Source organism: Phocoena sinus, chromosome X (genome assembly GCF_008692025.1).
Source record: "Phocoena sinus isolate mPhoSin1 chromosome X, mPhoSin1.pri, whole genome shotgun sequence".
NCBI lineage: Eukaryota > Metazoa > Chordata > Mammalia > Artiodactyla > Phocoenidae > Phocoena > Phocoena sinus.
In genome coordinates, this window is record NC_045784.1 from 128,403,295 (window position 1) to 128,416,441 (window position 13,147).

General features: G+C 43.5%; 1 protein-coding gene across 3 annotated transcripts in view; it reads right to left on the minus strand.

Moving 5' to 3' along the window:
• Positions 1–13,147, minus strand: part of GABRA3 (gamma-aminobutyric acid type A receptor subunit alpha3) — a 254,155-nt gene that overhangs the window by 14,994 nt on the left and 226,014 nt on the right. For 2 of the 3 annotated variants that reach the window (XM_032619686.1, XM_032619687.1), the window contains 2 exons: positions 6,140–6,292; positions 2,073–2,284 (listed from right to left, as the gene is read on the minus strand). In XM_032619686.1, the coding sequence (XP_032475577.1) occupies positions 2,073–2,284; positions 6,140–6,292 (365 nt within the window). The remainder of the gene's footprint in view (positions 1–2,072; positions 2,285–6,139; positions 6,293–13,147) is intronic. The other variant, XM_032619688.1, reaches the window with a different exon arrangement.

Here is a 13,147-nt window from a genome sequence, read left to right on the forward strand (position 1 = left end):
TGTTCAGAGACATGGAAGACACACTTGAGAAAAATAAGAAAAATGAAATGGAAAATAACAGTTACAAATTACTAGAGAAAAATGGTAGATATGGAGGACAAAGTTCTATTATATGCATAATCTGCGCTTCTAGGAAGATAATAGATCAAAGATATGTTTCAGGAAAGCTTTCCTGAAACAAAGACACTTGTGAATCCATAGGCGTAAAGGGCAACATGCTGTCCTAGGAAAAATTCATAAAGATAGATCAAGATATATCCTTGTAGGGCTTCCCTGGTGGTGCAGTGGTTGAGCGTCCACCTGCCGATGCAGGGGACACGGGTTCGTGCCCCGGTCCGGGAAGATCCCACATGCTGCAGAGCAGCTGGGCCCATGAGCCATGGCCGCTGAGCCTGTGCGTCTGGAGCCTGTGCTCCACAAGGGGAGAGGCCACAACAGCGAGAGGCCCACGTACCGCAAAAAAAAAAAAAAAAAAAATCCTCGTAAAGTAACTGGTATTTGTAAATAAAAGACACATTCATATGGGTTTCTAGGCCATAAAATCACCCCTCCCCCATTATGTGAGAGATTCTCAGGCAGGTTTTAAATTTCTTCACACCAACAGTCAGTGCTAGAACTGAATATAGCAGCCAATGTCTATGTGGACATCAGAGAAAGAGAATGTGACCCACAAATTGTACAACAGCCCAAATATAATTTAAGTATAAATACAATTGACAGATAATTTTACACATGTAAGATGGTAACAAATATGGTTCCCATGAACCCTTCTTAAAGAAACTTCCAGAAGACAGCCTTGAGATAACTAAGTAATGAACCAAAAAATGGATAAAAGGACTATTTTGAGAAAAGAGCCTATGTAAATGTAAAACTATGACTAAGCAACTATAGAAATTATGGCTGCATAAAAGCATGTAAATGCTATAAAACTTGACAATGCAGAAAAAGTAGTATAACAAATAAAAGTTGGGAGATGACAGGGACTGGTTATTTCTTCATAATTTATAGCAAGGAGTTAATAAATTCTATCTAAATAAATAGTTAAAATCCATTCTAAAATTTTTCCAACTCACCAGTCTATATTCTATGGAATCTATTCCTCCGGTTTGAAAAGTCTTCATTATGTTTTCTCTTCTCCATGATTCTTCAAAGAGTACTAGAATGGTTCTGGGACCATATCTGCCAGTTCTTTTTAGCATCTTGGGTTAGTCTTCATCTAGAGCTAGAGATCTGAGCTCTTTTAAAGCAGCCAAGGACAACAATCTTGATTTCACTGTATCCATGTTTTTATTTTTACCAATTCCAGGTGGTTTACTGGCATTTTTTCTCTCTTTTTTCTTCCTTCCCATCCACTAATCCAATTAACATTTATTCAGCTTTTACTGAGTCAGATGCTGTGCAAGGATACTAGCTAGTTAGAAAGAATGCAGACAAGCCCCTGCCCTCAAGAAGTTCAGTCTAGTGAGGAAGCAGACAAATAACTCTAATACAAATAAATGCTCTTAATATCATGAGCACCCTCCCCCCACCCCAAGAAAAGCTAAAGGTATCTGCATGATTCTGGAAATATTCTATGGAGAAAATAGCACTTCATCTGGGTCTTAAAGACTAAGCAGGTCTTTATCAGGCAGGAAAATAAGAAAAGAACATTCCAGGTAGAGAGTAAAAAATAAGCAAAGACATAGAAGGAATGATGATCACTTTTGTTTGATGGTAATGGGAACATACTGGAAAAGTGAGGGGCAGAAGTGTCCCTAGAGACTGTTTTCTGGGTTGAAGATAAAGTCCACTCTTCTGGGTACAACAGGTTCCCCTTGGGTTCAGCAGTATCACACTTATGTTTGATCCCTCACCACAAGACATCAGCCCTCCATGATACCTACCCTCTTTTCTTTGCCCCCAGCAAACACTCCACACTGCCAAGAAGCACTCCAGTTGAGAATTGGATTGATGACCCCAGTGAATAGCACACAGCCCTGGCCAGTTCCCACAGGCTGCAGGCTGCCCACTCCTGGTTCCAATACAGTTCTCTCAGGGAGTGCTTCCCAGCCCCCACCCTTCCTGTATCTTACCTTCATTTCCAGGGCCTCTGGCACCTTCTTGCCTTCCCAAGCCCAACTCCGCTTTGTGAAGTAGTTGACAGTGGCAAATTCAATCAGCGCAGAAAATACAAAGGCATAACAGACGGCTATGAACCAATCCATGGCCGTCGCATATGCCACTTTAGGTAAGGAGTTTCTGGCACTGATACTCAAGGTGGTCATGGTGAGAACAGTGGTGACACCTGGGGAGAGAGAAAATGAGAACCAGTTGCCAGTGAAAGACATTTAGAGCATATCTGATGATATCACCAACTTCCGGCTTGAAAGGAGGAGCTACACCCCACCCAAAATGGCCCCTTTAAAGTAAAAACCAGAGAATGTCAAAACAGAATGGTTCTGCCTAGTAACCACCCCATCCCAATTATCACAGGAATAGGAATCTCCAGTATAGCACTTAAAAGTTGTCCTCTAACCTCTGCTTAAACATTTCCATTGAAAAGTAGGTAACCTATTTCATTGTAAGAGAGCTTTCTAATTAGAAAAATCTACCTTATGAACTGAGACCTGCCTTTCTCTAACTCCTGACACACTGACTGATCTCAGAGCTCTCTCTGGCGACACAAGAAAGAAAAGTCTGCTTCTTCATTTCTGGGACAGGACTTCAGAGAGTTGGAGAGGGTGGCCATAGTTCCTTGTGTGTCTGTTCATCTCCAGAACATGGCCAGTTCCTTCTTTCATTTCTCTTCTTCCCCATTCTGGTAGTTATCTTCTGAACAGACCAGAACTGAGCCCAAGACTCAGGACATGGTCTGAGCTTAGTAGGAGTTTCATTTCCCTTATTGTGGACACTATTCTCCTAATAACACAACAAACTATTGTGGAAAATTGTTCTTCAGCTGCATCACAGTCTAGGTCCTATTGAATTTGTGAACAACTAAAACTATTCTAACATCTGTTTCTTATGAGTTTTTGCCAAACCACAGCTTGCTTTTAAATGGATTGATTCTTTTTCTTGGTGGTGTTTATTAACCTAAATTTAAGGCTTTCTTTTATTCACTTTTAAATTCTATTAAAAATTTATTTCTAATCTGTTCATATATTAGATATACATCTGAGCTATATAGTGTTGTGATTAACAATATGAGCCTTAGAGTCAAACTGAAATAGACTCAAATTCTGGCAATCCCACTTACTTGTAATATGACCTTGAACAAGGTGTTTTACCCCTCTAAGTTTTGTCATATGTAAAATGTGTGTGATGATACCAGACTCAGAGATTTGTTGGGGAATCAAATGAGATAGATGATGTTCATAAAGCCCACAGCACAATATCTGGCACAGAGTACTCACTCAATAAATAGCAGCTTCTATAATTAACATCATTCTTATTTTTACTCTTGTTATTAACAATAGTATTGCCATAATTATATAATTAATTATAGTAGTCTAATTATAATCACATTTTAACAATAGCAATTTTATAATTGTTAGCAAGAGTATTCTAGTCTTGAATATCTACACTAGAAGCAGGAAGTCCTCAGTTCTGCCACTTACTTGCTTTGTATCTTGGGCAATTTCTTTAATCTCTCCTTGCCTTTTTCTCCCCATCTATGAATATTCCCTACTGTCTCTCCCAGAATTTTGATGGTGCAGTTGTGTACCCAAAATCATCCAGAATTGAGGAAGAAGGAATAGTCAGAACCTCTTTCTGATTCCTCAAGAAGACGGGGAATGTGACCCTCATGAGCCTGGGTCAAGTAGGGCATGGAAGGTAGTCGTAATGGGGTGAGAGATGTTACACAGAGAAGCAAGCAGATATGGCCTATTAACTATTAACTCTACCCAGAGAGACAGCCATGTGTGCTGCAGCCTCTGGACCCTCCTTTCATATCTTGATTCCTTGAGTACCTTACTTACATATTTACTATATAAATGGAAATCCAGACTGGAAAAGACTTAATACAGTTTCAGCAGACAGATTCTAAAGGAGCACCTTTGCACAAACTAGGCAGAGAGTTAGAAAAAACACATTTTAAGCCCTGTCAGGAATTAGCCATACAGCTAGCACCTCATAACAAATTATCTGAATTTGTAGCCTGGTAAATTCTGAGAATGGATCTAAGGCTCGGTAACCCTCTGATAACACTGAGCAAGAAGTGATTCACAGAAGAAACAAATTATCTCATTTATGGTTATCAGCAAATGCAATTGTCCACACTCGCACATTTATAGCAGTGCCAAAGCATGGATGGAGGGAACTATATTGCAACACAAGTATTTATGTGCCATATCTCAGTAGAGATGTTTAGAACTCTAGTCTCTAAGGCTTAATTAAAACTGTCATCTTGTGAAGAGCTCTTAGCTAGTCAGAGCTCGTAGGACCCTCAATCAAGCATTTGGTGCACTTCATGGATGGACAAAGAGGTTTGGCATTTTAAAAGAGGTCCAGGCCTGCCACCCAGTGCTTCTCTTTCAAGACTCTTCTACAAAGTCTTTTTGTGACTGCCCTCCTCACTTCCTTTGAGCACTTCTAAAAGTCTAATATGCTTCTTTGATAATGAATGTCTGTCTCACTCAACTAAAGTTGCTTGAGATAATGCAAGATATTCTCCCCATCTCAAAATCCTTAACTTAGTTCAGATCTGTAGAGTCCTTCTTGCCCTATAAGCTAACATTCACAAATTCCAGAGATTAGGACATGGGCATCATTGAGGGCCATTATTAAGCCTACGACAGTCCTAGTTCTAACCCTTAATTTCACTCAGGCTAAAAGTCTTTCTTGTGTAACCTTAAAACTCAAAGTCTTATCTACCAAGACTAGTAGTCCATCTATCCATCCATTTTCCTGCTACAACAGTATAAGCTCATGTGATTAACATTCCAGTTTTCACTTCCTTCTTCCATTTGGGCCACTGAGTATTTTCTTTCATTTCTCATGAGTTCAGATATTAAAAAAGAGTGTTTTCTATATTTTATCTGCTTTTCTTAGGATTTTGTAGAGGAAGATGTTTCAGAGTATCTAGTTTGTAATATTTCCAAAAATTGGGCATATTTAATCTACTCCTATATAGATTCTGCTCCCCCAACTCCACTAGAACTGCTCTTTTCAAATCACTAGCAACCAAGCATATCATGATACCCAACAGTTTTTATCTGCATTTTACCTAAACACACAGAATTCACCCCAGAGGATTATTCCCTTCTTCTTGAAACACTCACCTCTCTTGACTTCCGTGATATCACACCCTTCTAATTTTTTTCTTTTTTCTTACTTTACAGGTTATTATTTCTCTTCCTCCACTACTGTCTTCTCTTCTACCTGACCTAAAATGCTTCTTCTTTCTGAAACAACATCATTTACTCTCTAACTACACAGTAAAGCTTCAGGATATCAGTAGGAAATATCGGTAGAAAAGTCTTCTTTGTGAGTACTCAGTGTATCCAAGTATATGGAGACAGTTTAGTAGATTAAAAGAGTTAATTAATGTTTATCTCCTAAAAAACAATCTTACAGTGGGAAAAACAGGCAGAAAATGTTTTATGTGCTTTAAGTCCCCCAGGGAAAAGTGCTAATGACATGCAAATCTCTTCCTAGACAACAATAAATTCCTATTGAAGAAAATTTCTCTAATTGTAAGTACTATTTTAAAAACCTTCAAACTCTGTATAGCTCTTACTGAATATCAGATAATTCATACTTTCAAAAGACTAGAGGAGAAGCAGCAAAGTCAGATGGTCCTATAAAAAAAAAGTGGGTCATAAGAAAGCCCCAATCTACTTCTCTGTTGCCAGCTTAGTTTCCCACCCTTCACTTTCTCCAGCTCTGCCCACTAATTTCCTCTCCTTTTCACTGAAGGCTCCATCCCTCTCCAGCTCCTGAAGCAAACCTGACTGAGACAGGATGCATTTCAGTAAATCTTAATACTCCAACACTCTTATTACCACTGCCTTTAAAGAATTCAGTTGCTAGAAACACCAAGATCCAGTGACTTAGTTACTAATGCTGGGCTCAGGTGTTCCTCACATTCACTCCAGTAATGGTTCTTCCACCTTCCTCACCCCTGCCCCTGCCACATTCTCCATAAAACAACACTCACCAAAGACCGTGCGGGCAGGGACAGACTCTCTGTTGAGCCAGAAAGACACTTGTGACAGAATGACAGTCATGATACATGGCAAGTAGGTCTGGATCACAAAGTAGCCAATTTTTCGCTTGAGATGGAAGTGGGTTGTCATGACGACATATTCTCCTGGAGAGTAAAATTAGACATTATGCAGCCAAATAAACATTGCTGGATCAAGGTGGGCCCCAATTCAGTTCACAAAGCTCCTTAACCTTATACTCAAAACAAGACATTGCAGCACCTCTCAGGTACATGTAACCAGATCTCTTTAATAATCATGAAGTAGTACAGAGGTGGGTTTTTTTAATTTTTTGGTGAAAATGTTACCAAACGCAAGTCTGTGTGCCCAATGCACAGTGACGCCAAACAATACTGAAACACATTGGAGTCTGGAGCAGAGAAAGGATTATTGCAGGGCCATGCAAGGAGATGGGAGGCTCACGCCTTAAAAACCCCGAACTCCCCAAAAGCTTTCCATAAAGCCCTTTTATAGGAAAGGTGAGGGAGGGATGTGGTTAGTTGTTGCAAACTTCTTGGTGTCAGATCCTTTGTTCTTGAGATCAGGTCATGGTCAGGTCATGATGTTCCTGTAAACCTCCACCAAAATAAATGTTATTCTCTGTTCTGACAAGAAAAGGAAGGGGAGGCATTTATTTCGGTCTCCATGCCTCCTTGCAGCTTTTAACAAATCCCATAAGCAAAGCAATGTCATTACTGCTCAGTTTACTTGTTCAAGGTTCCAAGGCTCCGAGGTCAGGTCCTAGCTAAGAGGAGGGGGCACTCTGCAGGCCGGTCACCCTGTCTGGGAATGTTCATCCAGCACCCAGTCTGGGTTCTCCCACCAGTGCCCAGGCCCAGCTGAAAAGGCAGGTCTCAGCTGGTGGTGCCTGCAGGGCCAGGTCCCCAGACCCTGCCCAGCCATCATCACTGACAGAGCCAGGCGCCCAGGACCCAGCTGGTCCTCAGGCTTTTATTTAAACTGGAGAGAATCTGACGCTTCCATGGACTGTGATGAATGGAGACTGCCACCACCATTACGTTGCTGAGGTGGGGATGGGGGAGAGGTTCACTGCTGCTTCAAGGCCTGAGCCTGGCCAGTGGGAAGTGGTAGAGGGGGCTCTGGAGCTCTGTGGGACACAGCCCTCAGCCTGTCCCCAGGCCCTCCAGCTTACCTGCCAGGCCCCCCAGCTCACCCACCACCCTGCGGCCAGAACGCCTGGAGGGCCTGGGGAGAGGGCCACCATCCACACTCTCACCACACTCTCTGACTCGAGGACCCCTGTGAGCTGACTGTTGTCTGAGTGGGCCCTCTGAACCCCGTGGCAAGGGTCTTATGCTAACCACTGCACATCTGCCCTGCCCTTGTTACATCCTAGGAGGGTACTGCAGGGGCGTGGACAGCAGCTGAGCTGAGGGGCTCACACCATCCAGTAACAGATGTCTGGCATGTGGGTGGGCAGAGGCCGGCATCTTGGGCCCCGGGCCTGGGCACCAAATGTCCCCTGTACTGGCGTGGAGGGACCATTGGGAGAGCATGTCAAATCCTGTATCCTAGTGCGGTAGTCCCGGCCGGCCCGTCTGTCCAGGCTTGCACTGCCCCACCTCAGGGAGGACTTGGTAGGAGCAGGCAGGCCAGGCAGCTGCATTATTTCCTCCGGGGCCATTTCCTGTCCTCCCTGACCTTGGGGAGGGCAAACACCCCAGCTTCCTGGCCTCCCCTTGCTGCCAGAGGTGCCCCCACAATGCCTGTGCTGGGGCCTTGCACATCAGATGCGATGGGCGACCACCCCCATCACAAGGTCACAATGTTCCAGCCGCAGCACCTTCAACTGGCATTTCACACCAGCAGAGGGTCTCCCAAATTCATAGTCACAACATTGCCATCTCCACTGGTCTGCTGGTCTACCTGTCAGTGTGCCTGCATGGAGACCTGAAACACCCCAGACTCAGACTCACCCAAGACGACAAGCTGCAATGTGTGTGTGTGCCTGAGGCTGCTGCAGCGCACTGCTCTTCCAGGCCTTGGGCGGCAACTGCTGGGGCAAACGGGGAGAGCGCATAAACGAGGCCAGTCCTGAGGAAAATGACCCAGGGAAACTGCCACTGTGGGGACCACTGTGACACTGACTGTTGGTGGAATGGGACCATTAGTGTGCCCGCACTGTCCCCATTACAAAAATATATGCTTTCTCAGAGCAATTTTGACACGAGTTCATTCAAATATATTAATGTCCTCATGTAAATAATAATTAAAAATAATCTCTTCTATAGCATTTGCTATGTAACATTCTTAAAGTATTTAATCTTCACAATAACCCTATGAGGTCGGTACTATTGTTATACTCATTTATGGGTCAATAAACTGAGGCAAAGAGAGACTGAGCAATTTGCAGATTACCCAGCTAGTAAGTAGGAGAGCCTGAATTCAACTCCAGATGGGTTGGCTCCACAGCTTATGCTTTCTAACCACTACGCTCTACTGTTTGAATGGATTTATTGGGTTAAAACCTAAAGTTCACATAGCAGAATATGGGCTGGCCTACATCACCCCTCTTCAAAATAAGAGTGAACACGTGTTAAGCTCTTACTATATACCAAACAACTTTGAGTGTTTTTGGAGTATTAACTTTATACCCTCCCATCAACTCTGTAATCCAATAGTTAATTATCAGTTAATTATAAAATTATGCTGGATTTGTCAGAAGCATTTTACATATTGAGCACTCCATCCTCCTGGAATGAATCTCTTCACCAAACTCCTAGGCCATGTTGCTCTTCTGGTTTCCCTCCTACATCATGACCTGTCCAATCTCCTTTGCTGGTTCCTTTAAATTCTCAACATTTGAGATTGTCATGACTCAGTACTCTTTTCTGTCTCACTCCCTTGGCATTCTTATCCAGGCCTGTATCTTTAAATAATATCTTCAATTTTGATAATGCCCCAATGTATATTTTCTGCCTGGGCTTCCTACTTGTTATGGGTTGAACTATGTCTCCTGGAAAGATATGGTGAATTCGTTAACCCTGAATACCTCAAAATGTGACCTTCTTTAGAAAGAGGCTTTTTGCAGATATAACTAGTTAAGATGAGGTCATACTGGAGTAGGATGGGACCTAATACACTATGACTGATGCTCTCTTTTCAAAAGAAGAGAGAGACACAGGGAGATGTGTGATGACAGAGGCAGAGACTGTAATAGGGGTGGGGCAGGTATGAGCTAGAGCAGCCCCGCTCAGCCATTGGTTGGTGTCACAGTGGGCTCCTCCCCCAAGCAAGCAACCGTTAGCAATCAACTGTCAACAAACTACCGTTAGTGGTCCCACTCAACCACTGGTTGTTATTCCTTGCTCCAACAACTGATCTGATTTATTGGCCTGTTGTGTGGCAAGCAGAATGAGCTTGGGCTTGGTAACAAATTTTTGGCAAAGCTAGCCAGGAGCCTTTCTGCTTGTGGCCAGCCAGCCCAGGTTGGGGAATTTTCAGGTAAGGCCCTAGCAGCCGCTGGGTCCACTTGTCCTGAGGATCTTCCCTTCAAAATTCCCTGAAGTGGCACCAGCTGCCCCAGCGTTTGGCAGTTGGAGCAAGGAACCAACATTTGGGAGCTGATGGGCTCCATATAGTAGGGTAAGTCACTCTGGTGTATACAACAGGGAACATTTTCCCCTCTCAACTTGGGCTTTTGCTCTAAGGGACAAGCCAATTTGTTCATTTGATTGGGGTACCCTGTTGGAGAGGGGAATCGCTGTTGGACTCTACCTGATTTGTGAACTGATTTATTTGCTTTTGTTTTGTGTTCATTTGCTTTTTTGTTTGTTTGTTTGTTTGTTTTTGTGGTACGCCGGCCTCTCACTGTTGTGGCCTCTCCTGTTGCGGAGCACAGGCTGCGGACTCGCAGGCTCAGCGGCCATGGCTCACGGGCCCAGCCGCTCCGCGGCATGTGGGATCTTCCCGGACTGGGACATGAACCCGTGTCCCCTGCATCGGCAGGCGGACTCTCAACCACTGTGCCACCACGGAAGCCCCATTTGCTTTTGTTTTGTGTTCATTCATGATGGAATCTGTTTGTGCCTTTGGTATTGGAATTTGCCTGTGCTTTTTGTGTTTTGTTATTCTTGAACTTATAAATATGGGAAATACTCCATCTGTCCCTAAAGAAAGCCCCTTGGGGTGTATCTTAAATAAATGGGCAAAATACAGCTATGGGCCTATGACTAAGGAAGAGATGATATTCTATTGTAATAGTGTGTGGTCCCAATATACGTTAGGATCAGGAGAGCAATGGCCCTTGAATGGATCACTTAAATATTATACAATCTTGCAATTACAATTGCTTTGTGAAAGAGCATGTAAAAATGATGAGATTCCATATGTAGAAGCATTTATGCTATTGAATCAGGAGGGAAAGAAGTCAGATAGCTGCCACCTTATGGTACAGCTGTCTGAAAGGAAAACTAAGGGAAAACCTGTTCTACAAAAGGGAGAGGGGGAAAGTGAGAGTGAGGACATGTTATTTCAAAACTTAAAACCCCCTCTGGCCAACCTGGCTCCTCCACTGGCCGAGCAGACTGCAACAGCAGTTGTTCCGACAACCCCCATGCCACCAACATATTCACGGCCCCCTGTTTCCCCTACTTATGGGGATCAATTAGAAGTTTCTATGTTAACCCTCGTGGCACAGGGGACTGGTTTGGTGTCACCATCTAAGACCCAACAGGCAACCCAATTTGGACTGGGAGCCACTTTCGGAGCAGGGCAATTTCCCTTGTGCCAATATCCTATAGGAAGCCTTAGTGCAGATGGCCAACAAACTGTGTTTCTATGGATGCACAAGCCATTCTCAACCTCAGATTAATTGGAAAAACCATAACCCTACATACCAAGAGGACCCCCTCCATATAACTGAACTTCTCACTTCTATCTTTGCCACTCACCATCCCTCTTGGGCAGACATTCACTCTCCTATGAATATGATGCTTACTGGGGTTGAAAGAAGGATGGTTGTTGACAAGGCTAGAAAGGAATCACACCAGCTCCATCTACCAGATCCAGATGAAGCTCCAGAAGCAAATCTGGCAGTTCCTATTGCTGAGCCTGACTGGGATCCTAATAATGGGGTCATGCCGCTTTTAGAATATTATAGGAGATGTGTCTTAGTGAGTCTTAGAAAGGGAGTACCCAGGCAAAAGAGCTTAGACAAAATTCAGGAGATACACCAAAAACCAAATGAGGATCCATCAGAATTTCTAGAAAGAATTTATCAAGCTTATAGGTGCTACACTGATGCAGACCCTGAGGCCCCCCAAACTATGAGAATGGTAAATGTGACATTCATTGGGCAAAGTGTCCCAGGTATAAGAAGAAAATTACAAAAGTTTGATGGTGCACTTGGAATGAACCCTTCTCAATTGGTAGACGTTGCTTTTAACGTGTTCAACAGCAGGGCACAACGACAGAAGCAAGAGGATGCAAGATGAAACGCCACTTTGCTGGCAGCAGCATTGGATTTCCGGAAGGCTACTAACCCGGAGAGAGGTAAGCCACCACTGGGGAGAGAACAATGGGCTTACTGCAAGGAGGAAGGGCATTGGAAAAAAGATTGCCCTAGGCTGAAGAATAAGAAAGAAAACAATAAAAGAAAGATAGGAGCCTCTCATATGGTAGAAAGGGAGGAACACTCTGATAATGAATGAAGAGGCCCAGGGCTCCCTTGGACTTGAGGCATCCAATTCCAATTTCCCCACAGGAGCCCCAGGTAACTTTGACAGTGGGGGCCAAGTTGACCGACTTTCTGATAGATACAGGTGCAACATACTCTGTGGTAAACACCAAGGTGGCACAGAAAACATCTCAATCCATCCTGGTCACAGGAGTTTCTGGAGAAGTACAAAATCGTTTTCTTACAACCTCTAGAATGCCAATTAGGGGACCTCACCCTGAAACACAGTTTCTTATATATGCCAGTGTGTCCAATCACTCTTCTGGGCCGAGATCTCCTTTGTAAATTAAATGCTCTAGTAACTTAACTTTTTCGCCAGGACAACTTGACATCAGGGTCCCATCACAGTACGCTATAAGCCTACAGATGGCACTTATGGATGTCCCAGAAAAGGAGACAGAGCTCTTTCCCCCTGAGGTCTATGAAAAGGTGAGGCCACAAGTATGGACTGATGGCACCCCGGGGAAGGCCAAAAACGCATGGCCAATACAAATCCCATTGAAAAGGGATGCTGGGACACCTAATCTAAAACAATACCCTCTGAGGCAAGAGGCCCAAAAGGAAATTCAGCCAATTCTCGAAAAGTTTTTGAAAATAGGACTGAATAAACCTTGTCCCCATATAACAGCCTTAACGTCCTGGTCAAAAAGCCAAACTCAGCAGGGTATTGCTTTGTCCAAGACTTGAGGGCTATTAATGATATAGTCCAAGATTTGCACCCCGTGGTACCTAATCCATACACTCTGCTTACAACTATTCTGGGAGAATACAGCTGGTTCTCAGTTTTGGACTTGAAGGATGCTTTTTTCTGCATTCCTATTGCAGAAGAATCACAGCAACTGTTTGCTTTTGAATGGACCCAGAAATACAGGTAGTCTAACAGTATTGTTGGACAGTCCTGTCTCAAGGATTTAAGAATTCCCCTACCTTGTTTGGGGAAATGTTGGCTAGGGACCTTAGAAACTTAATATTGGATGAAGGACTTATACTCCAATATGTGGACAATTTGCTTATAGCAGGCCCTACATATGATAAGTGTCTATAAAATACCATTAGAACCCTAAACTATTTGGCCAATTGTGGATATAAGGTCTCCCAGAAAAAAGCCCAAATATGTAAGCAACAAGTCACGTATCTGGCCTTTGTCCTTTCCCAAGGACAGTGGGGTCTTTTGACTAATAGCAAATGCGAAATTGCAGGCTTGGGAACACTCAAGACTTGCAGACAACTGAGGGGGTTTCTGGGAACGGCAGGGTTCTGTCAG